Genomic DNA, 25,855 nt, shown 5'->3' on the forward strand with positions numbered 1-25,855 from the left:
CTCCCTCCTTCCTTCTTGTTACCTCACTGAGCCTTTGCTTTGTCGGGCACTGTGTTAGGCCCTGGAACACAGGGGTAGGCAAAACAAAAGTGGGTGCTGTCAGTCTAGTCGGGAAGAGCTATATTAAACGAAAAGAACGCAGGTGAATTAAGTACAGTTTGGGGACAAACGGGTAGAGATTAAAACCTGATGGGGGTTCAGAAGAAGAAAGGCTTATTTTTGTCAACTGGAAATGCTTCAGGGAAAAGGTTGTACTTCATTTGGATCTTAACGAACAGGAATGGTGTTTGTGGGGTGGATTCTGAAGAGTGGGACTCAAAGCGGAGATATGGGGCTGCAAGGCATGTATGACAGGAAAGGGCCTTTAGGTAAAACATATGGTGTGAGAACAGGGGCCACCGAGCAGTGGCAGGTGGTTTGGGGAGGACGGGAGGGAGCCTGGAGGTTCAAAGCATGCAGTCTGGCCTCGATATATGGTGGTGGGAGGGCGGGTGGGGTGAGAAGTTTCAGGGGAAAGGATTAAGCATTTCTACTCTTCATGCTAATTATGAGTAAAATGTGTGCGTGTGTGTGAATTTCAGTAAGTGGAGGAGAGAGGGAGATTGGAAATGCCCACCATGGGTCATCCATCACACAGAACACTTTATTTACCACTCTGGAAAAGTTGCTGCAAGATGGCTTTGCTGTCAGGAAATTTAACTTGCAAGAGTTGTAAATAGATTCACCCTCTAATTTGCTAAAATGGGGTGTTTTGCCACTATAATTTCAGTATGGTTTGATTTGTAGTTTTAAAGAATTTTAATCCTTTACATCTGCTGCATAAAGCTGGCCTTCCTTGCAGACGAGAACACAGTAATTTACAAGGGTTTCGAGCAGGGCCGCAGTGACTGCCGTGGAGCAAGAGGGAACTTTCTGGGGCAGTGGAATCATTGTTAGACTTGATTGTGGTGGTGAATGCACAACTCTATACGTTTACCCAAACTCGTCAAACAGTACACCTCAAATCAGTGCATTTTATGGTATGTAAATGGTACCTTGATAAAACTGGCCGGATGTGGGGAAGAATAGAGGTGAAAATGTTCTGTAATGTGAAAACCTCCTCGATCCATAGCTAGATTTCTAGGAATTCAAACATGTTTTTTTAAGAACTAAAGTGGTTCAGAAGGAGGGTGTGTGGATGTAGTGACGAGAATTAAGGTGAAACCCAATTCATAGATTGCCTGTTACCTGGGCCCTAACGTGTGTAGCTTTTAAGGTTTTATCAACATATGATCATACTTAATAAACGTTACACAACCTAGATGCTCCTCAGACTATTACTGAAGTAAAGGAAACGTCTGCCGTAATAAAATAATACTTATCACAGTGACTCAGATCTGACTTTTCCTTTAAACTATAACGACTTCAAGTGACAGTTTGTGGAGCTCCACTCTGGTTCACACGTGGACGGTCACGAGACCATTGCTCCCACTGGCAGCTAAAAAGGGGCCAAAAGAGTTATAAGCTCATAACTTTAAAAACTCATCAGACCCTCCCCCGCCATGTAAGTAAAGTCTCTCCTTTCTCTGTCCCTTCCAATTCTCTTCATGTCCTTCATCCTGCTTATGAAAATGAGCAATTACATATGTTTGCATTTTTAAATTAATATCTGCCTTGCCTTCTAGAACAGGGGTGAGCAGACTATGGCCCGGGGGCCAAATCCCTGGGGCCCAGGGTTTGAGAACCCTTTCTGAGTGGAGGAATATGGATTGGTCCCTCCAGGCCTGGAGCCAGGGGGTAGGCAGTCTCAGCATTTTTCGGACGATGGTGATCTAGTTTGGGAGGGGCATGCCAAGCCAAGGATCAAAACTTCAGGAGTAGCTTTCAATATCCAAATCAAGTGGGTGAAAAAGTGAGAGATCGGGAATTTGGGGGGTGAGGGGGGAATCCCATGAAGCAGGGATTCCCAACGCTGGCTTGATGTCCAGATTGCCTGGAAGAATTCGCAGGCATGCATTTCTCCTGGTCCCTACCTCTGCCCAGGCCTGGCTTTCTGGTGGAGTAAGTTTGAGGAGAGCTTGCATTTGCATGTCTAAAATCATCCCCACCACTCCTTTAGAATACGCTTGAGGAGAATTGGATGCGTGCGCTTGAGGAACAAGATTGGCCGTGATACAGAATGGGTGACTTGCAGTGTTGGATGCCTGGGGGTTGACTGTACATGCTCTTCCGTAGATTCATTGGAAAGTTTTTTCCTTAAAAACCTTTAAAACCAAAAAATAAAAATAAAAACGTTGCCTCGTTTTCCTTCATCAGGACGGGCCTTACTTACTCTGGGTGGGAGGGAGGTGAGGGGGTAAGGACAGAATATGAAGAAGACTTGTGTATCTGCAAGATATTTCCTTTTACAAACATTGGGACAAATATGGAAAGAATAACCTCATGCCTGGGAGGGTAGAAACATGTCTCATGTTCGTTACATTTTTCTCTGTTCTTCCGGTTTGGGATACTTGTTAAATGTACCCCTTTGCCTCTCTAGACAGCCCCTCAAACCAGTAATAGTAGTTTCCAATGCGGAAGGAGCTGTCAGGGTCAGAAGGCAGACGGAACTTTTTCCTGTCGTCTCCTGTCTATGGTTGGCACTGTGTCCTGGTCAGATATTGGTTGACCCGTGCTGAGAGTGGGCCTGGCTGGCTCCGTGTGCAGCTGAGCCCAGGGATCCGAATACTCATCGGAAGAGATGGCAGATCTCCGCTGGGACTGTGGGGTCACTTGGGGCGTACCTGAGGACGCTCTTCTGTCCTGCAGCTTCAGAAGACATATCGTGTCCTGCCAGGTCATCTGGTCAAACTTGCGGGGCATACTCAGATTGCTGTCTATGGCAGGTAGCTGAGCAACATCGTTGGCCAGCCCTGCTTCCCCTAGAAATCTTGATCTGATCAGTTTGGCCAGTTTGAAAAAATTCTGGATCACTATCAGGCTTGCCCATGCTTTGAACTTTGTGTGTGATGTATGTTTTTGGGAAAGCAAGTAAGACAGAATGTCAGAAAACTTTGCAAGAGATCACATGAAATTATCATTTTTATTCCATTCGTCTGTACCTCTGATTCTGTTCTTCTGAAAAATAGTTTTGGAACAGAAACTGGTTTGGAGCTTTGATTGGCAGAAGAGATTTGCTTGATTTTGTCAAAAAAACTTGCGAGTGTCACATCTTGGGACCAAGAATGAGGGTCTCCAGCCACAGAAATAGCAGAGGCCTGGAATAGATTCTCAAGACTCATGTTCTGAAAACATAGAGTTGGATACTTGAGGGACTGTCACAGCTGATAATCTCCAAATCTAGATGTTTTCTGTTAGTGGACACTAGCCCCTCAGGAAAGCTGTCCCTCTTCATTTGGTTTTGGATAGTCTGTGAGTGGAATCTCTCTTTTAATCTCTTCTCTCCACTTAACCACAAATGACTTATCTGTCTCTCTAATTCGACTTCATTTCTGTTACTATCCAAGTTCCTGCAAACACAAATAAAACCCAAAGGAAGTAGCAAACCTTTCTATCCATCTGTTAAGACGTTGAAGAAATAACATTCATCCAATTTTCTAAAGTAATTGCATTCCCCACCTGGCATTAGAATCACGGAAGAGAGCCTGTTTGGCGCTGGTGTAGAGAGAAAAGCTTTAGAGGAGATGTTGCAGTAAAGAAATGACTAAAGATGATTCAGGGCTCTTGTTCTCCCGAAAAGCGGTTCTACAAGACACAAAATTGGAGCAGAACTTGTGGGCACAGCTCTCTCCTTCATCATCACCAGCATATCTGTCTGTCCATTTGGTAAATATTGTTTGCATGCCTGGAAACTGGGAGAGAAGGACAATCAGATAACCTATATACCTTGCAGAGGCTCACCATCTGGGGAGTCCCATGGTAGACTGGTGTTTCCAAGGAGAAGAGTGGTCAAGGCCATTATTCTGGGGTGTTCGTGCTGTTGGAAATGTTTCTCATGTGTTTCTACCGATTTATTAGTGGATTAGTTGGTTGATTGGTTGATTGCCTCTCTTGGGCTCGTGTATCTTGCCCACCATCTCCTTTTGGGGTTCTCCTATGGGGTGTCTGCAGACAGAAGAGCCTTCTGCCTGTGCTTTGGCAAGGCAGTGTGTCTGTTGGGAATTCCCTGGGGGACAGGAAGATCACCAGGGTCTTGTTCAGGAGACTTGCATTTGGAGTGCTGTGGGTGTCCTGTCTCTCCCCAGCCACCTGGTCCCCATCCTAAGACTTGGTAGCATCTTTGTTCTCCAGCATCAGACAACCCTGACCGGTGGTATCCAGTGCATCCCACCAGGCTGAAGGGCAGATAGACTGTCTGTGACTCACACCCGAAACCAACGGAAGTATGCTTTCTAAATCCTAACCTCAAACTGTGAATGTGGAACTCGAGAGTCAACTGTTCATGGAAGCCTGGCTCTGTTGCGAAGGCAGCACCTCTGGGTCCTGCCCGAGTTGTCCCAGGAGGTAATCTTCCTCTCTGCAAACAACTTAGGCCCTGCATCTTGGCTTTGCAACACACTCTCTCAAGTATGATTCTTGGACCACCTCGGATATACCAGGCACGCTGTCCATTGCTGATCTCGACAGTATGCTAGTTTTGAGTATGGCAGAAGTTAGTCTTTTGCGTAATATTTAAATGAGGAAACCCCCTCATGTTGTAATCCACTGGAAGCTTGCTCTCTCTGTCTCCCTCTCTCTTTGTTGTTAAAATGAGGTCGTTCTATTGCACAGAGTTCCGGTGGTGCCCTGGATTTGTCTGCTGCTGGGCTGCCCTTGCCCACTCAGAGGCCTGCGCCAGCTCCGCCTTAGTGTGCTGTGAGGTGTTGGGGGGCTTGGTGTCACAGAGGCCTGCGTTCGGGTCTGCCCTACCACAGACCAGCCCTTTCCTGTTAGGTGCGCACATGCCTTATGTCACAGAGCTAGGATGTGACGCCGAGATTCAAAGTGTCTGCCCAGTGAAACCCCAAATCACATGTGGGCCAGTAATTTACAATGAACTCAGACACTAGAGTGCCTTAGGAGTAACAGCCTTGAGCGACAAACGTGTACACAAGTCAGAACTGGCCAGGCGTCCCTTTCTGATCATTGACCCCTTAAGTCGTTAGGAAAGGAGGACCCTGTCGTGTGTGTTCCTTAAGTCATCCGAAAGAGTTGGCAATTGTCCTCTCTTCCTTGGTGAAGATGATTGTTAAGCCTCTGTACAGAGCAGTGCTGACTAGTGATTACAGAGGAGTTCAGAAATGTGTAGTTATGTTGGAAATGTTCAGATGCAAGGTTATTTCACTGAGACACTAACTGCCTGCATCTCAAAAAGAAGAAATGCGGCTTCCTTCCTTACATTGTTCACTGTGACCGAAAGCAACAGATGCATTTATATGTCTAATGGGCATTCAAGGGACAGCGTGACAGTGCGCGGGAATAAATATTTGCGTGTAGGACCCTGAAGAAGATGGCCTAGCTCCCTACCCTCCGTAGAAGTGCTTACAGCCCAGTTATGAGAGTGGAGACCGGCGAACAGTGGTCATTGGAGAGGGTGACAAGTCATATGCCAGGGGTGACCTAGAGGTAGGGAGACAGCAAGGCTGGCCGAGCTGAGGGCCTGTGTCTTAAGGAGGCAGCTGTGCAGAAGGATGTGGAGGCAGGGAGCAGAAAATTGAGACCCGGAGAAATGCGTCCGGTGATGTCACAAGACTCGTCACGAACAGATGGAATCTGGAAATAAAACCGCCACCTCTAGGATAGGGAAACCATATTTAGACACCAGGCTGGCTCTCTCCATACCCAGATCAAAAATGTAGATTTGAATAATAGCGGTGTTGGTGGGATTTCAAGAGCATTTAACATATATAGATAGATCTCTCTATCTAGCTATGTATTTTTTTTGTGCCTAACAGTGATTTTTGTCCTATCATAGGGTGTTTGCACTCCTGAGCAATGTTGAACACCGCCTTTTCCCTGGGTTTTTCCCCTCAGATGAGTTGTGCTTTGCTTTGCAGTCCTGTTGCAGACCGGTCCAGTGGAATAAGAACAGGGTGGCGCTGGGCCCCAACCCCAAGAGGGTTGCAGGTCTCCGGGAACCTCAGCTTAGAGCCTCCTTGTCCTCCTCCCTCCTGGGGCTGCACAGCAGCTCTCCCCTTGGTAACATGTCGTTAGCATGTTGTGCATGAGAACCAACAACCTCACCTGCATATCAATCGCTGGAACTCTGGACTGCAGCTGCCTTTGTAATTTTCCGTTGTGTGGCTCGACTCACTGCTCCAGTGTACACCCAGGAGCATGTGTAGGGTGATGCTGAGTTGCTTTTGCTGGCAAAGTCCTTAAGTCGTTTCATTTTCTTGTGCTTTCTGTCTCTGGATCTTGCTATCACCATTGACTTTATCCTTGAAAACACAGAAAAAGATATACAAAAATATACACACTGATACACATCTACAACACAGACACATGCAACATACATGATACAGATGCACATAAACACGCACGTTATCCACATTCTCTACAAAGTAGTCACTTCGAAACCTGTTAGAAACACAGATTGGAATATGACCCTGCATGACCCCAAATTCTCATTTTTGGCCTCTGTGTGTGTGTGTGTGAGAGAGAGAGACTCAGATTTCCTGAATTCTTATCAACTGGGATAATAAACGCCAGTTAGTGGTTTTGTGGCTTTGACTTTGCGAGTTTGTGGGGGGGGTGGGGAGGGGTCAAGAAAAAATAAGGGATGGGAACAAACTTGGTGCAGAAATTTCTGTGCTAATGTCAATCTAACTAAAGTTAAATGTTGGGAGCGTGGTGAACTACACTTCTAGAATGAGAAGTGACCATGCAGCGGGTACTGCTCCCCTAGAGAACAGAGTGCCCTCAAATCCTGCAAAGGACAGATGCCCATTAGGAAGACAGGAAGGGGCCCGGGCGCCTTCTGCCTGAGAGAGAACCAGGAGCCGACCTGTCCGGCCGGCCTTCTGCTCTGAGTCCTTGTTTACTTCTCAGTGGGGCTTTACTCCCACCGGTGAATCTCTTCCATTTCTGGGTAGATCTCAGAGCAAGTCCTGTCTGAGGCACTTGTAGATAAAACTCCTTTTTAATTAACATAATTAAATGTGAATCCAGATGGCCAAAGTCACTCAGGTTTTAACAGTAAATTGTAGCTAATTTAATCCTCTGATTCTGAGGTGGTGGATATTTATTAAATAACAGATACTAGGTGCTTTCATGTGGGTCTGTGGATGCTAGGTTTCAAGAGTTTTAGTAGAAGGAAAAACAAGTTCCAGCGTACCTCACCTCTTTGAAATGAAATATTGGGAAGCCGTTCGTGAATTGTCATGAATTAGGTTTCACGGTCCTAAGAGGCACAATGGCTTAAATGGAAGGGAGACGAGGGCATTCACTCTTCCACAGCAGGCCACAGGTATTAGGGAGTGACAGGTGACAGGATGTCTTCTCGGAATGGGCTGTTAATTTGACAGTGTTTAAATGCCATTCTGTATTTTGTAATCAAACAGCTGCTTGACTGCGTTGTTCTCTAAACCCTCCATTGCCGTGTTCTCGTTATTTTGATAACTTGTAGTTTCTCTTAGTGTGTACCTAATGCACATTTTAAAGAAGTGTAACTTTCTTGAGCTGGGTTAGTATTTTCTTAAGCTCTTATGCTTGGCTGTTTTGTTACAGCTTGTTCTCTAAGCTTAGGCTGTGTCTTCAGCCTCCTGGAAGCAGAGAACAAACCTGTCCTCTTTCGGGGTCCCAGCGGTACTTGAGCACGCTGTCCTCTTCCAGATGCTGGGGACTTCCAGAAGGCTTCGGGGCAGGGTCTGGCTGTCTCTCTGTTCTCCGTAGTACAGGGTGGGGAGTGCAGCCCCAGCTGGCTGACAGTGGGGAGGGGGAGGGAGTTGGCCTGGTCTGGATTCTACTCTAGAGCATCCATTGAACATGGAGGGGACCTTGCTCCTGAGGGCATAGCAAGAGAGACATGCACAGGCCTCTCAACTCCCAGTGCAGTGGCCTGGATGGAGTTGGGCCATCTGTAACACCTGGGCCAGGTATCGTGTCCCAGGAGGCAGGCAGAGCACCTTTTGGGCCCCAAGGGGGCGCTGGGTGTCTCGGGGAAGTTCTTCTATCCAGCTTGTCAGTTCTTCGGTTCCATCTCTTATCGGCACATGTGCTCCACCTGCTGGTCCTCCACCTGCTGGTCCTCCATCTGCTGCCCTTGTCAGGGTCTCTAACAACTCAGAGGTTGTCTTCTCAACAGAAAACGGCTCTTCCTTGAGTGGAAGAGCCCATCAGAGGCTCGTTTGATTACTCTGTTGGGTTGGAAGAAGCAGTGTGTCGGCAAAGGCATGGCCGGCTGATTTGCTGCAAGTTTGACAGTTGTGAGCTCACAAGCTGTAGCTGTGGCACAGATAACCATGCACATGAATGTGTGTGTATCTAATGTGTGTGCATGAGTTTTTAATACCTCGCCTCTTATGACGTGACCTGCCAGTCTGTAGCCTAATGTGCAGTACGTGTTTGGATTCGATCCTTTGCATTAGGAATTGTGGTGGGGACAGGTATGGGAAAATGCATACGGATTTAATGCCCTAGACTGGTTTAAGGAGATAATCAAGATCTGCGTCTAGTCCCCTTTAAGGAGAGGATGTTAATTGGAATTGTTCCCTGTTTTTATTCGTTCTTCCTCTAGACAAGCAGATGCCCAGTGTCGAGAAGACAGTCCAGGAGACCAGCGGAACCTGTCCCAGGTCTCTGAGCTGCCTCACGTCCCGGGAGCTCCAGAGGCGCCCTGCGAGGGCCGCGGCCGCGCGGGGACCCTCCCTCGCGATTACAGATACTCGGAGGACAAGGCGCCCGCGACCCCGCCGCCGCCGCTTGGCCCAGGCCCCACGGCTCCGGCGCAGGCCCTACGGCCCGTGAGCGCCAGGAGACCGGGCCCGCAGAGGCCACTCAGGGGCCCCACCGGCCCTGCTGCCGGTCCCCGCAGCCGGCCCCGCCCCCTGGCGTCCCCTGTGGCCCTGGAGGTGTGTGTGGCCCGCCTGTCCCTCTCCTGCAGCCCCTCTGCCTCGGTGGAGGAGCCAAGCAGTGCCCAGCCCGCGGACGGCCCGAAGGCCGCCGCTGAGCACGACAGGCAGGATGTAGACGAGCGCGCAGCCTGTCCCTTCCCATCCCAGTGCCGGCCCCTGCCGCCCGCAGCCATGGACACCTCTCGCTCCCCTTCGCCTCAGTTCGCGCCCCAGAAGCTGACGGACAAGCCTCCCCTGCTCATCCAGGACGAGAATTCCACAAGGTACTGTCCAGGCGCGGTGGCCCTGGGCCTTCTTCCCCTCCTGCAAGCCCCCTTCCCACTGCGGGAGGTTTTCCATGCATCTTTCCTGGGCGGTGTAGACTGGCACCTTGCGTCTGCTCCAGACAGTGCACTTAAGTTGGTCCTGGGGACTAACCACGTAGGGGAGAACCCACAGCTCCAGTGTCAGTTGGATTTTTAACTTGTTGAGGGGGGTGTCCTGTCCCACAGGGAGCAAGGGGGGTGTGAAGGCGGTGGTGGGGCATCCCCTGTCCCCTTCATCCAAGCCCAGCACATTTATATCTGCCTTGCCCACAGGCGTCTGCACACTGGGGCTGTGTTTTCCCTAAGCACCTGCTATTTGTAATCGGGATCACGTTTGATCCCAGCATGAGCCCTTCAGGCAAAATTGATGTTTGTCATCATATCCGATTCTTCTTCACTCCTCTTTTTCTAGATCTTCACATGTGAAAAAACTAAGCTGATATACACCTTTTATGAAAGCAGAGGAAACGGCAATCACATTTCGTGGTGCTGTTGTCAGAATTTCAGTCAGGCACCTGGCCAGTCAAGAGCAGTGACCGTTGAGCTTTCTTTACCCTCCTCTCTGAGTGCCTCTGAAGAGCTGAGAAATAGAAGAAGTGGGAAAGTTTCATCCCATTCTCTAGAGCAGGGGTTCTCAACCTGAGGCAGGGAGATTTTGGCCCCCAGGGGACATTTGGCAATGTCTGGAGACATTTCGGGTGCCACAACTGAAGGAGGGCGGTTGCTCCTGGCATCTAGTGGGTAGAGGCCAGGGATGCTGCTCAACATTCTACAGTGCACAAGATGGCCCCACAGCAAAGAATGATCTGGGCCTCAGTGTCATTACCATCTAATACAGTGGCTAACAGTCACACGTGGCTGTATGAACGTAAGTAAGTGAAAATTAAACAAAATCCATTCCTCAGTTGTACCACATGTGGCTAGTGGCTACTACACTGGACAGCATAGATAACGGCTGTGTCTATCATCACAGAAAGTTCTGTTGGATCTCCCTGCTCTAGAGTCTCAAACTGTTTCTTTTAGCTTCAAAATAAGTCAGCAGAGAAGACGTTATTGACACCGTCCTATATCTCCAATGTCTCATCGCAACCACAGCTTCAGCTGTGGGCCAGAACTGTGCTTGGTGTCATACAAAATTAAGTTCTGAAAGGAAGGAACAGCAATAAAGTGTTTGGTCTGTTTGGTGGGTCAGGTGTATGATATTGTCACCAGCTGGTCTAAGCATGGTGTGCTGCTTGGAGAAACAGGCCACATGCTTGCACTCATGACCTGTGTTGCCTCCAGGAGGTGGGTGGTATTTTGCATTTTTTCTTGCCTGGAGTGTTGATTTTTTTCTCACTCCATATTTTCTCTGAGTTTGAAAGGGATTTCAACAAACTGTGACGATATTGATTGAAGATCCTAAGGAGGGGTCTTTGGGCATCCACATTTAGTGTTCCCATCCAGCACATCATCTGGGACAAAAGTTGTCTTGGAACCATGTCCCCTGCTGTATAAGCCCTCACAGAGGGCCTGAATTCCAGTCAGTGTCCAGAGCCATCTTGCTATGTGTCCTCTCTGTCCTCCTCCGGAGCACGGTAGGGCGGATGGGGGCTGTGCCACCGACAGAAGTTGCTACCAAGGAAGTTGCTCATAACATACTGAACTAAATGGCACCTTCCCCCAGGGCACGTGTTATTGGTCAGGCCTGGTATGAGAGTGTGGAGTCCCAGTGACATGCAAGACGAACGAGAGGCCGGTGCTCAGCAAGAGCCCTAGCCCTGCCCTGTGCCCATGATAACTAGCAATGGTCAGCAAGTGAAGTGTGCCCGGGATGGGGCCTCTTATGCTGCTTGTCGTTTGGGCACAGCTCAGAGACACTCTCCTCCTGACTTCTGGGGACTGATTTCTTGAGCCTTAGCTGCCCACCTCGTCTCCTTCCATGTCTCGTCTCTCCCTCATTCCAGTCACCTCTATGGATCACAAGCGTGCATGTGCTCCCTGCCGCTGGGGAGCTGGCCGGGGTGGAGGGCGGCGGCCTGTGTCTGCATGCCATGCCTTCCTGGGTTCAGCAGACAGTTACTGAGCAGCTCCTGAGTGCCAGGCATTGGCTCGCAGCGGGGATGCCGAGCGAAAGAAGATCAACGTCCCCACTCTGCGGGGGTTCAGAGTAGTCGTTCATTCCAAACAAACATGCATCAACTCCTGTCCTAAAACTGGGAAGCCTACTTTTAAATCTCTTAAAATTCTCTGAGGGTTTTTTGCTTTTAACTACAAAGTAGATCTAATGGCCAGCAGTGTCTTCAGTCACTGTCAGTGGTAGTTAGAGATTTGATCGCTCCCAGAAGTGTTAGGAGAGGCTTCCTGAGGCCCGTTTCTGTGTGGGAGCGTGTGAGAACAAAGAGCCAGGAGGGCTGCTTCGGGGTCGTTTTGACTGGATCAACTGCAGCACCCATGTTTGAGAATCTCCTGCGTGGGTCGTGAGGTCTCTCAGACCCAGAATGGCACGCAGGCTGAAGGGCTCCCTCTGGAGTGGGGGTGTGAGCAGAGCTGGTTGGACTGTTTAATGTTGGGGGCTGGACTGCCGTGAGCAGCAGGTGAGTCACCTGGAGGGAGCTGGCACTCTGAGAGAAGCCGCGTCACGGCACGGAGAGGTGGACCGGGACTTGGCATACCCGTCCTCCTCTGGCCCTCTGGGTCCTGCCTTTCCATTAGGAACTGGAGAGATCCGGTTGCGGTAAGGTCGAATCCACTGGGTTTTGTCCTCATTTTGAAGTAAAAGTTCATCAGACTTTTTTGATGCAGAAGTTGGGACAGTTTTCAAGAGGAGTCTGAGACGATTTGTGCTTAGAAATGCCCAGGGAGAGATGCTTCGTCAGATAGTGTATGTCCACCCGGGGAGGATTTGCTTTCTCTATGTCTAATATGTCTTCCTTCACTAGAGATCAAGTTTCCACGAATGGGGGAAGGTGCAAATACAGGCTGACTTAAAAGTCAGGAGAAGGTGATCGGTGGGTTTCTAAGCGTGGAATGAAAGGAATGAAGAGGAGTTCTTGTTTGTTTGTTCTCGCTTCGATAAGATGCCAGAAGTTTCCTTCTGAAGGTTAGCATATCTCAACAGTATTTACCACAGAGTTAGACTGTTTAAGGGTTTCTACTGGAGGAGAGAAGAAAATACAAAATTATTTCGTTTTAGCCCGCATACCACACCCTCATGAACAGGGAAAGAACCGCACTGTGTTCCCAGCCACCAGCGAAAGGGTGAGAAACAGCCTTTAATTTAGAGCACCGGAGCGTCCCTTGTGCTACATAAAATTAGGTCCCTTAGGGTCACATGGTAGAAGTGATGTTTGGCTCACTGAGTTAGGAACAAGTCTGGAGTTTGGGTTATGTGATTTTGGCTTGTTTTTCCTTCCCTCCTGAGCACCATCAGATGGTTCTCTTTCTCCAGTATGTCCTTTAAAAATACTTGAAACAGATTCTTGTGCCGGTGGCCCTCATCCACAGGGTCCCCAGCTGTGGTCAGTGAGGTGAGACTGAGGGCGCCAGCTGGCACTTGGGTTGTCCCAGATGACTAAGCTGCTTTTACCACTTTCTCTCTCTTCCTTGTGGGAGTTCAAGGTGCTCTTCCAGCTCCTTTCACCGAGAAACGTTTTTTTAAAAAAAGAAAAATGTGTCCTTAGTGAGTCATTTAAAATAATCCAGAAGCAGTGTGTCTGTGTTTACTGCTGGATCCCTATCTCACTGGTATGAAAAGCTGTGCAAAGGGCAGCTTGAAGTGTTGGGTGGTGGAAGACAAGTGGCGGGTGACACCCAGTGTGCACAAGCATCTGAGGAAGCTTCAGATTGGGGCAGGGAGCGGGTGGCACTCAGCGTCCGCTCAGTACATAGCCATCCTGTATAAAAGTCCTCCCTCAGCCCCGAGGGCCGCGCAGGCACCCATGGTGTGCACTGACGCTGTTTTGAGAGCCCCTGACCAAAGGCACTGATGATGATTCTGTGAAAAATGCCTATCTGTTGCAGGTTTCCCCTACAAAAGAAAATTTAACTGGGCAGGGCTTGTTAAGGTTTGCACTGTCATTGATAAGAACAAATGAGTGTTACACCATCTCCTATTGGTAAGCCCCAGGGAAACACCCTTGGGCTCCTGTAGGGGTGTAGGTGACTATTTGAAAATGGAAAGGCTCCTAGACACTGAGGGTCAGGATGCCAAGTTAGGGGTAGCAGGGAACTTCTTGACCTCCTCTCCCCATCCTGGGACATGCAGTCACAGAGGCTCCTTCCAGCGGGGTGGCCTCAGTCTTTGAGTCTCAGGGTTCCCTGTCTGTAAGGAGAGGCGAGGGGGCCGACTGGTTCTAGTCCTGGGTAGGAGCCTGTGCCTGAGTGCACTTTGTGTTTTCAGCAGACGGCTCTTGTCTTAGCAGAATCGAGCGGGTGATTGACAACAACACCACGGTGAAGATGGTGCCCATCAAGATCGTGCACTCGGAAAGCCAGCCAGAGAAAGAGAGCCGCCAGGGCCTGGCCCGTGCCACCGAGCTGCCCGAGCTGCCCAGCGGGCTGGAGAGAGACCAGATCAAGACGCTGAGCACGTCCGAGCAGTGCTACTCCCGCTTCTGCGTGTACAGCCGCCAGGGCCCCGAGGCTGAGCCCCAGCCCCCTGGCGCCCTGGCGCCCGCCGCCAAGGACAGCCAGGCCTCCCCTCCTGGGCTCAGCTACGTGAAGGCCAAAGAGAGGACGGCCGAAGACCTGAAGTCAGAGGAGCTGGCCCGAGAGATTGTGGGGAAGGATAAGTCCCTGGCCGATATCCTGGACCCCGGTGTGAAGATCAAAACCGCCATGGACCTGATGGAGGGGATCTTCCCGAAAGACGAGCACCTCTTGGAAGAAGCTCAGCAGCGGAGGAAGCTGCTCCCCAAAATCCCCTCTCCTAGAACTGCAGAGGAGAAGTGAGTAGATGCTGCCCTGGGTTCGCCGTTTGGCCGTGGGTGGTTCTGCTTAAAGGCGGAGGGGCGTATCTGTTGTTCTGTTTTCCTGATTGCTTTGGGGGCACAGATTTTCGTAAGGACTGCCTGATGCTTAGCACTTTTTGGCTTTTTTGTGACCCTCGCGAAAGAGAAGTTAAGGCATTAGGAGGAGTTAAGAAGTTAAGGAGAACCCGTTCCTGGGGACAATGGGCTGCAGGTTCTGGGAAAGACAGGAAGATAGTGCAGCTCCTGCGCTTTCTTGGCTGGAGGCCAGTGTGGTTTACGGTGATCCGCGCAGGGCTCCTTTCTCACAAGACAGCAGTTCCCAGCTGGGGGCCGTCGTCTCCCCCCAGAGAACAGTTGGCAATATTGGGATACAATTTTGGTTGTCACATCTGGGAGAGGTGCTTCTGGCATCTACTGGGTGGAGACCAGGGATGCTGCTGAACATCCTACAATGCACGGGACGGCCCCCACGGCAAAGAATGATCCAGCCCCACGTGTCCCTAGTGCTGAGGTTGAGAAACCTGTCGTAAGAGGAGTGAAGGCTTAGACTACTGAGTATGTGTGTTTGTTAAAGAGGAGATAGAGATGTCGGTATGTGAGTGAATGAATTGCTTTTGATTGGTTTTGTAAATGGCACATTTCATCCTCTCTCATTCAGCCCCCTGCAAAGGTGTGTGTGGTTACGCCTGCCCTGTTGTTGATGCACACCATATCCGTAGGTATCATTTATTGACAGGCCGGAGTGCCAGTGCAGTGCAGCAGGGGCAAGACGGACCAAAGCAAGAGGGGGCAGGCATGGCTGCTGGTGGAAGGTGCAGGGGGCCTGATCTCTTAGAGATGGCCTGTGGCACACACATCTACATAGACCTCAGGCTCCCTGTCAAGACCATCTAAAAACTACATTTCACAGACTTTATGTGTATCCGTATGGCGAGGATTTTTCTAACCACATCACCTACTTTTTTCCCTCCTTATGCTGTCTCATCTCCCTGGCTGGCGTCCTTCTGCTAGCACCACCGTTTGCTTGTCACAACCCAGGTTGTGGGGCTATGGGCTTGTCTGTGCATACGATCACAGCTAATTGAAGTCCCAACATTTTTACCCAGGAAGGAGGAGCCAAGTGTGCCGGCGGCTGTGTCCCTGGCCACCAGTTCCACCTACTATAGCACGTCGGCCCCCAAGGCAGAGCTGCTGATTAAGATGAAGGACCTTCGGGAACAGCAGGAGTCTGAAGAGTCCTCAGGAAGCGACTTGGACCACGACCTGTCAGTGAAGAAGGTAGGAAAGCCGAATCCCGAACGAGAACGTGCCAGGCGGCGGGCAGGGCAGTGCACTTCTCCACACCCAGCGTGGGCCCCGCATCACTTGTCTGTGGGCATTTGTGCTTGGCTTTATGCAGGACAGTGACCTTTGGGGCAATGTTAGTAAGCCCTTTGTGGTTAAGTGTTCTTTTCTAAAATTGGGCCTTTCCACCAGAGTCTCTCTGCCATTTTGTAATGAGATCCAATGTCAATTAAGTGAGCACCATTCTCTTTCATTTTAAGTTCAACTGATATGTCTCTCTGCCCCAGTTAAAAAGCAGGGGACTTAAGTGTGTGACCTTCAACAAGTCATATGTCCTCTTAGAATATCAAGTTCAAATATTTGTAATCAGATCATCATAAATCCAACAGTGGGTTGGAAAGTGCTTTGTCAATCAAAAAGAATCATTTTGGGGGCCAGCCCTGTGGCATAGTAATTAAGTTTGGCACACTCCACTTTGGTGGACCGGGTTCACAGGTTTGGATCCCAGACGCAGACCTATACCACTTGTCAGCCACGCTGTGGTGGCAACCAACATATGAGATAGTGGAAGATTGGCACAGATGTTAGCTCAGGGCTAATCTTCCTCAGCAAAAAAAAAGAATCATTTGATCAACTCCAAAAACTTGCCCAGGCACTTCAGGATACAGCAGTAGACAAAACAGAATAGAGTCCTTCCTTCCTTGAGGGAGCTTATGTACTCACAAGATGGATAGCCAATGCATAAACAAATGTACAATACAGGATCAGCAGACTGGCCTGTGGGCCAAACCTGGCCCACCACCTGCTTTTGTAAATAAAGTTTTATTAAAACACAGCCACATTCATTCATTTACATATGGTCTCTGGTGGTTTTGCACTAGAGCAGCAGAACTGAGTAGTTGAAATAGTGATCATATGGCCTGTGAAGTCTAAAATATTTACTGTCTGGCCCTTTACAGTGAAAGTTTGCCGGTCCTTCATCAGGTGACTAACACATCAGGTGGTAAGATAATTAAAACAGAGTGAAGGAATAGAGAGAGACAAAGGAGTATGATTATAGAGAGTGCTCTGATGAGGTGATGATTGAACTGAGACCTGGAGTGATGTGAGGGGCAGGCCTTGTGGATGTCTTGGCATGCCAGGGAGGGGAGCCAATAAGTGCAAAGGTCCTGGGGTGGGAGCCTCATGGCATGTTGGAGAAGCAGCAGAGGCCAGTGGCTGGAGCTGTGTGGACAGGAAGGAAGAATCGGAGATAAAGTCTGAATGAGGTCAGGGACTAAATAGTGGCTCTCCATGAGGTCATGGTAAGGACAGAATTATTACTGTTAGTGCAAATGTCATTACTACTATATTAGCTTTAAATCTTCATGGCATGTCAGCAGACCAGACCTGTGACATCTAGGTGATTACCTGTTTTTACAGGAAGGACTTAACATAAAGAGATGAAGGAATTGCCAAAGAAAGTTTCATAGGCTAGCATGTGCTGTTTATTCCAGGGGCCTTCAGCTTGCCTAAATAGTCAGTGCCAGGAAAAGAAAAGGAGGGAACCAGCATTTTTATGAACGTTTGCATATGCTTAGCACTTTGGAAATGGCTTTCATAAAAAATACTCATTTTTTTTTACAAGACTTTTACAAGGGATTATATTGAAAGTCTGCTTATATCATTAGTGATTTTTAAAATGTCACTGTTTGATTTCAAATATGATGGACAAATGAGTTCCAAAAGAAATATTGTGACCCACGCATAAAGGAAAATGACTTTCAATTTAGGAAATGATAGCTTTTTGGTTCAAGGCATTAAAAAAAGGAAATGAAAGGGGCCCCCCCTGTGGCTGAGTGATTAAGTTCGAGCGCTCTGCTCCAGCGGCCCTGGGTTTCGCCGGTTTGGATCCTGGGTGCAGACATGGCATCGCTCATCGGGCCACGTTGAGGTGGCATCCCACATGCCACAACTAGAAGGACCCACAACTAAAAATATGCACCTACGTACTGGGGGCTTTGGGGAGAAAAAGGAAAAATAAAATTAAAAAAAAAAAAGGAAATGAAAAATCAGAGTTTTGTCGTGGGTCTCTTAGAGGCCCTGTATCTGGCTCAGGCTGCTGTTTGCTTTATTCTGGTTGCACTTTCCATTTTTTGAAAAATAAACAATCAGGGCCAGCCCTAGTGGCCTAACAGTTAAGTTTGGTGCGCTCTGCTTCAGTGGCCTGGGTTCGGATCCTGGACGCAGACCTACACACTGCTCGTTGAGCCATGCTGTGGTGGCAACCCATGTACAAAATAGAGGAAGACTGGTACAGATGTTAGCTCAGGGACAGTCTTCCTCAAGCAAAAAAAAATAAACAATCAAAAATGTTTTTAGTTACTCTCATAAAACTAAAAAGGTGTACAGTTTGGACACTTGTCATTCAGCCCATGCCCTTGATGCAGAGAACTCCGTTCTTAACGGTCCTCTTCTGTTTTCCATGATGTGATGAAGCTGGGCGGCAGCCCACCATGGTGCTGCCTGATGTCATCTGTGCTGCTCTCTCCATTTGCTTTGGGAGGCACGAGAGCTAGGATGCTTCCTCACCATAAATGGCTGCTTCAGAGTTGAGAGGAGTTACTGTGAGCTTGCCCACCCCACCCCCCTTTGATTACATTCTTTTGTTTTCTGGTGAGGAAGATTGGCCCTGAGCTAACATCTGTGCCAGGCTTCCTCTATTTTGTATGCGAGACGCTGCCACAGCATGGCTTGATGAGTGTTATGTAGGTTGGTGCCCAGGATCCAAACTCGCAAACCCTGGGCCACTGAAGTGGAGCACTTGACCACTATGCCACTGGGTCAGCCCTATCGATTACATTCTTAAGCTGACTGACATTTTTAGTTCAATAAGCATATGTTGGGCAATTTCACCATAAGCAGCAAACACTATAAATCACAATTCCCTGTGGCGTTAGTGACTCAGTAATCCTGCTTTTCTTCTTGATTGGACACAGACAACTTTTCTCCCTTCTTTCCAATACCCGCAGATTTACTGTGTCATGTGGTTGTGCAAAGTGTGCACAGGGGAGAAGAGGAGGTGAGCGCCGTGCAGGTGCACTTGCTTGGCCACTTAATGGTAAAACAACAAGATTCCTAGACCCCGTGCACTAGAAGCTCCCAGAGGGCCCGAGGCTGTCAGCGTGACAGCGTCACAGGGTGGTCACAGAGCCCAGTGCCAAATCAGGTGACCTCCTGTCTTAGGAGAAGATGGAAGACGGAGCCCCCAGGCAGGGATGCAGTGAGGGAATTGTGGTAGCCAGTAGGAAACGTTACACTAGGAAGGCAGAATATGTTTCTATACCTGGGGCAGCTCCGGTGGACTGCCCAGAAACTGTCTCATCTGAGCTATGGGACTTTTCAGCAGAACCAAAGATGGCTGATTGGTTGAAGTCTGGAATCTTTGAGGGCTATGGTTTTTTCCTGGAACCAAGAGCTGGGTGCAAGGCCCAGAGGGAAAAAGGCTTTGTTTCCCCCACAGAATGGAGCAGAAGGCAGGTATCTGGGATGAACCAGGGCCTACCCGAACAGAGAGGTGAGAGGTAGCTGTGTGCCTGCTGTGAGACCCGGGGGCCAGCCTCTGCCGTCGCATGCCCTTTTCCAAGGCCCCCTGGAAGGCTGCGTGCTTCAGAACATAAGTGGACAGGCTCATGGGCTGCTTGGTCTAACATGGCGAAGCCTTCAGCACCCTGCATATTGGTGATTGGCATTGGTTGATGTGCAGCCCTGGGCCAAGTCTCCTCTCAAAATCTTTTTTTTATTTTTTCTTGTCTTTTTGAGGAAGATTAGCCCTGAGCTAACTACTGCCAATCCTCCTCTATTTTCTGAGGAAGACTGGCCCTGAGCTAACATCTGTGCCCATCTTCCTCTACTTTATATGTGGGACGCCTGCCACAGCGTGGCTTGCCAAGCCATGCCATGTCCGCATCCAGGATCCAAACCGACGAACCCTGGACCGCCGAAGCGGAACGTGTGCACTTAACCTGCTACGCCACCGGGCCAGCCCCTTGTCTCAAAATCTTTGAAAGCCGATGTCTGTACTTCATGTAATGGCCCTTTAAGGAAGAATAGGAAAGTTTTCTACTAAAAATGTATGCAAGACTTATAAAGGAATTCGGACTCCTTCCAGAGCGCCCAGTTTCAAGTTAGCCCAGCTGATACTGTAGGTTTTAAAGGCGTGTCTTTGTGCATTGGCATGAAATCTACATTATGATAATTACTGGAGAACAATGAAACTGAAAAATTACCAGTAGCACTGGCTAGGGGTCCTCAGACATCCACAGTGGTCTAAATTACTGGAAGTATTCATTCAGCTGAGGATTGGCGTCAGGCAAGAATTTGGAAAGTTCTCCATCCCTGTAATCTATTTTGTGCTTTTCCCTCAAGTAATGAATATCTAAAATATGGCCACATTCTCAGCTATGGGGTTTGAAGTTGATTTAAACAGTCTTTCCAGATAGGGAAATAAACAGACACAGATACACAAGCGTGAACGCACACACAGGTACATACTCACCCTCTGAGAGAAAACAGCAAAGAAATCTAGATGCATACAGTCAAATTACTAGGGGAAGAGAATGTCTTGACATCCTGAGCAACTAAAAGCTGACCTGGAAAGGCCATTTGTAAATTCCTCGTGGTCTGTCTTAGGAGAGAAACCATTCCGAGTAATCAGCGGCGAGGATGGCTAGCCTTTTTTTTTTTTTTTTTTAAAGATTTTATTTTTTCCTTTTTTCTCCCCAAAGCCCCCCAGTACATAGTTGTATATTCTTCCTTGTGGGTCCTTCTAGTTGTGGTATGTGGGACGCTGCCTCAGCATGGTTTGATGAGCAGTGCCATGTCCGTGCCCAGGATTCGAACTGACGAAACACTGGGCCGCCTGCAGCGGAGCGCGCGAACTTAACCACTCGACCACGGGGCCAGCCCCGAGGATGGCTAGCCTTTAAGACTGTCTCCCATTTCAATCTGCTGGACATCCAGACCTACTGATAAACCTAAGGCAGATGGAACCGAGAGGAGGCAAAGGCCCGGTTAGAGCTTAGGCCTTTCAAATTTGTAGACTTTTTTTTTTGATACCTAAATGCTAGATGGCGGTTCCCTTTAAAAGCATGGTGCTGACGAAGACCACACGCGGCCAGGTAATGGGAAGCCAAGGGTCCCGCGCCAGTGCCGCTCCGTGTCTTCCTGCAGCTGCTTGTTTTCCATCTACACAGTCACGGGGATTGGGGCGCTTTCTAGCTGATTGTCATTTGTGACATCGGGGCAGCTTCTCATCCCTCACTTCCAGTATTACCGATAACTACTATGGACAGGGCACTTACTGAAGGCGAGCCCGGGGCTAAGTGCTTTCCCTATGGGAAGGTGATTCATCTTCATGTCGCTCCTAGAGGTAGGGGCCGCACTTCCCCTGTTCAGCTGTGCACGTGTCCTGGAGAGCCGAATGCGACTTTGCTCCCTCCAGGCATGTGCCTTCTCTCCACCAAGCTCTGCAGACTCCATCTGGGGTCAGAGTCTGTAAATTGCCCCTGGGGAAGGGATGGCATGGACGATTTCCATAGGTCCACTGTATATAAAACAGTGCTGTTATAACAGAGTGAGCTTTCAAAGTCCTAAGGGGGGCCTGACCAGTGGCGTAGCAGGCTCCTCTTCAGCGACCTGGGGTTTGCAGGTTTGGATCCCAGGCAGGAACATAGCACTACTTGTCAAACCATACTGTGGTGGCATCCCACATAAAATAGAGGAAGATTGGCACAGATGTCAGCTCTGTGACAATCTTCCTCAAGCAGAAAGAGGAAGGTTGGCAACAGATGTTAGCTTAGAGCCAAACTTCCTCACACCCAAAAAAGAAAAAATCCTAATGAACTTGAATATTCAAATTATTTAATCTTCGTTTCGGTTTGTTTACCTGCACACTACTTCAGTTTCGGCCCCCTTCCTGTGGGCTAACCCAGTGGTGTGGTGGCATCACTAAGCCCAGATAACTGTCATGTTAACAGACATGAGACTGGGTTAGCCGAGCGAATCTCGTGTGGGGCTAGTGGCAGCAGGAGTCCTCAAAGAGGACAATGTGTGTCTGACTTTTCTCCTAACCCCTGGCTCTTCATAATTCACTGTGTGGGGGCAAACGACCCACTGAATCTGCTGTGGGTGGGTTTAGGGCAGAGAGACGTCCGTGATCGTGAAGTGGTTTTTCCGGGGGACACTCTGCACTCGCCTGTGATACTCCTTTTGAGCCATCCCTATAGTTTTTCTCAAATATGATGATGAGGAAGCGGGTAATCTGCTTTGTCTGTCACTCAGATGACACTGTATGGTGCTGCCTCACTTCGGGATGGTGGCCGATTGAAAGGTCTTACACATTTTGTCTTTTATTTCTGCTCTTTAAGGATTACTTAAAGGACTGGTGGGAGGGGAGAAAGGGGAGTTAGTGTTTAATGGTCAGAATTTCAGTTGGGAAGATGAAAAAGTTCTGGAGATGGATAGTGGTGATGGTTGCATAACAATGTGAATGAATATCCTTAATGCCACAGAACAGTACACTTAAAAATGGGTAAGATGAGGGCCAGCCCAGTGGCGCAGCGGTTAAGTGCACTCGTTCCGCTTCTCGGCAGCCCAGGGTTCGCCTGTTCAGATCCCGGGTGCGGACATGGCATCGCTTGGCAAAAGCCATGCTGTGGTAGGTGTCACACGTATAAAGTGGAGGAAGATGGGCATGAGTATTAGCTCAGAGCCAGTCTTCCTCAGCAAAAAGAGGAGGCTTGGTGGCAGATGTTAGCTTAGGGCTAATCTTCCTCCAAAAAAAAAAGAGGGTAAGATGGTGAATTTTGTGTTGTGTGTATTTTACCACATTAAAAAACGTGAGTCATTTATTTGCATTTTGGTCAAGTTGAAATCAGGAGGTTGTTCTAAAAGACTGTTTTAAGTTCATTGACATCTCTTTGTCTTAATTTTGAATTGCTAATTCTTTGTGGAGGACAATTTTTAATCATGGAATTCAGGACTGGACATGAGACTCAGTAACTTCTGTGCGTGCAAGTCTTTCAATTGGGAATTTCCAAAGTGTGAAGCACAGACCGTCACCCAGGCCCTGACACTCCTCACAAAGATGGAGGTTGAGATGAGATTCACTGAGAGCCCCGAGGGCCTGCTCCTATGTTGTCTGATTGCTAGGACCTTAATAGGATCAGAATAGGTTTATTTTTATTTCTAAATTAAATGCCAATGATTTAATCAGGACTCATTGTCCGTCCCCGAGTCTCATAAATCCTCTATTATTTGCTGATGCAAAATAAGCTCTCCCCCCGTTCAGCTGAACTGCACACACATCACTCATGTTGACACCATGCAGTGCTGCAGCAGCTCGTGGCGCCAGGTTCGGGGTGACCCTAACGAGTGATCGCATGCTGCCCTGTGCCCCCACAGCAGGAGCTCATCGAGAGCATCAGTCGCAAGCTGCACGTGCTCCGGGAAGCCCGGGAGAGCCTCCTGGAGGACATCCAGGCCAACAGCGTGCTTGGGGACGAGGTGGAGGCCATCGCCAAAGACGTCTGCAAACCCAATGAGTTTGACAAGTTCCGGATGTTCATCGGGGACCTGGACAAAGTGGTGAACCTTCTGCTGTCACTGTCAGGCCGCCTGGCCCGGGTGGAAAACGCCCTCAATAATTTGGACGACAGCACTTCTCCTGGTGATCGGGTAGATACAAACTCTTCTGACCTGGCTATGGCGGGCTGGGGACGTGGGAAGGTTTTCCTTGGGGTGTTGTGAGTTAATGCCTGGAAGCCTCGCAGAGCTCCTGCGGCAGCCTGTCCAGTGAAAGATGCTTTCGAAATGTTGTGGGCTCTCTCCTCCCTTTCCTTGTAATGGCGGGAAGAAGGTCCCGCCAAGGAGCAGTGAGTTGGAGCCATTGTCATTGGACGGCAGGGCTGCTGTGATCCTCAAGAAGAACTGGGGATTCTTTTTGACATCTTTTCATAGATTCCCATTGATCATTACTAATAATTGTCTCTTCCTAGAAAATAGACTTTTTAACTTTTCTTGATCAAGTAAGTGCTTAAATGGAGCATCCTCTCCCTGGCAAATTGTAAGCACTCAGTGATAATGATATTTATTATTACTCCTGCTTTTACTTAACAAGAGTGCAGATAGCAGTCTAGAAAGAGTCAAAGGACTTGCCTAACTTTTCTCCCTCTCCTGAGGTGTGCAACTTGGGACATTTCTTAGTGGGTCTATTTTTCAGTTTTTTCACATGCAAAATATGGAAAATAATATCTACCTTATTGGCTTTACTTCATAATTATTGGTAAGACATCGTAAGTTCTCTAAAAGGGGAGCAGAAAAGGCCCCCTCCCCCTTGCTCCGGAGGAGGTGGTTTCCGGTTACGTGGAAAGATCTTAGAGAGCGTAGCTTTGGGGCTGTTGCTCTTCTGTGCTGGGCCAAGTCGTTAGTAACCATCACTGAACATACTGTATAAGGGTTTAAAAGGTAACTGGGGCTTTTGACCCTGATCCCCTTGGGTTATGTTCATATTCCATTTTGCTGTTTTTGCCATCTTTGCCAAATTTATCTGAGAGAACTTAGGAAAATAACATGAACAGGAAAGAGAGACTTGCTTGTGCATAATTGAAATATCAAATTCTCAAGTACTGATTTAAATGAAAAAATAGTATTGCCTTTGCATCTCAGCTCTTGTTTCATCCATCTTTCCTTCCCTGTGTGTGGAACCGACAAAGGCTTATGTAGAATTTCAGGGAGATAGAAGGAAGCGCAGCCCTGGGGACCATGCACGCGGTCCTTCTGGGGACCAGACTCCGTAGCCCTCACTACGTCCTCAGTCTGTTTTGGAGATGAGGCGTGGGCAGGCTGTTATCCCCTTGGCTGTGCATAGCTGATGTGGCTTCACCTTCCTGGACCCGAAGGGAGTGTTCCATTGCCCCGGCCAGCTGCAGCGCAGGGGTCCGTCTCCAGTGTAGCTGGCGCTGGATGAGAATCGGTGTCGGGCAGCTGAGGCTGGGGAAGCTAAGGTTTTCAGACAGACTTGGTGACGAGCTAAAAGACGTGGAGTCGGGTTTTAGAAGGCTTCCTCCATCTTTCCAGGTAGAAAGTGAACATGTGGGCAGATGCGGACGCCTGAAGTCCTCCCCTCCAATCTGCAGCTTCCAGTCACCAGTGAGCCGGCTGATTTTAATAGCCTGAACCGCATTTCTAGAATCAGTTAACGTCTTTTCCCTTTTGGTTGGGATGCATGGCTTGGCCTTGCCTCTTTCCATGAAAACCCACTGTATCTTTGTTTCACAAGCACCTGGAGATCAAGGTGTCCCACAGAAGTGGGCGGGTTGTGTTTCAGAAGCTGAAAGGTTGTGCGGTCGGGCACTTCCGAAAGCCACACGCCGACAGCACTTTGTTTTCAGCCACTGTTTAGGCACAGTAACAGCCCATCTCTACCGAGCTCTTTCTGTGTGTCGGCACTTTGCAAAGTGCTGCTGCATCGTGGACGCTCATGCGTGGCCAGTGGTAAGCGTCCGTGGCTGAGCCGCAGAGCTGTGGGATAAGTGAGTGGCTGTCCTGGCGCTCACATAAAAATCACACGGAGGAAAGGAATTGCTGGCATCCCCCAGCTGACAGTTGGAGACATCTAATGCACTCCTCTCTCCTTGCTTAGTTCTCATTAAACTTGGAGACTGTGGGGAAAGCAGATGCGTGCTCTGCAGGCAGAGAGCGCGACTGAGTGCTGCGTTTGGAGAATAGGGTTGTCTGTGTCCCCCAGAGCAGGAGCCTTGGAAGGAGCTAGGGAACCTACCCCACGGCCCTGCATCTCACTCCTCCCTCCCACTGCTCCCTCCTCGTCCTCTTCTACAAGTCCACTCACAGGCTCCTTCTTCTGCCAGAACGCCTTAGAAATCCTGCCCTGGAATTTCTTTAGAATCTATCCCTTTGCCAACTTTGCCGTGATATTGACACAAAAAGGCCATTAACACACGTAGAATCTCTAAGTCCTTTGCACCTTTTGAGCATCTCGAAATTCTGTAGTTTTTAGTTCCTTGATTTCTCTTCTGCTCGTCATGGCTATTTCTGCTGGCCGTTCGAGGCTGGTGGGAGGAATGGGAGGTGGGAGATGTACTTACGGGAGGGCTGGGGCCAGAGCCTGCCGCAGCCACAGGTGCGTTGTGCCCATGTCCCCAGTATTTCTGTGCCGATCCTATTGGGTCTCTGGTCCCTAACTTTGGTGGCATCAGGGTCTCCACGGGACCAGCTCCCAGAG

General features: G+C 49.0%; 1 protein-coding gene across 15 annotated transcripts in view; it reads left to right on the forward strand.

Moving 5' to 3' along the window:
* The window catches only part of SHROOM2 (shroom family member 2), a 128,624-nt gene that overhangs the window by 99,912 nt on the left and 2,857 nt on the right, over nt 1-25,855 (forward strand). For 9 of the 15 annotated variants that reach the window (XM_070604938.1, XM_070604934.1, XM_070604936.1 and 6 more), the window contains 4 exons: nt 8,696-9,295; nt 13,741-14,265; nt 15,396-15,567; nt 23,017-23,289. In XM_070604938.1, the coding sequence (XP_070461039.1) occupies nt 8,696-9,295; nt 13,741-14,265; nt 15,396-15,567; nt 23,017-23,289 (1,570 nt within the window). The remainder of the gene's footprint in view (nt 1-8,695; nt 9,296-13,740; nt 14,266-15,395; nt 15,568-23,016; nt 23,290-25,855) is intronic. The other 6 variants (XM_070604933.1, XM_070604935.1, XM_070604945.1 and 3 more) reach the window with 1 other exon arrangement.

The sequence above is a fragment of the Equus przewalskii genome, chromosome X (genome assembly GCF_037783145.1).
Source record: "Equus przewalskii isolate Varuska chromosome X, EquPr2, whole genome shotgun sequence".
NCBI lineage: Eukaryota > Metazoa > Chordata > Mammalia > Perissodactyla > Equidae > Equus > Equus przewalskii.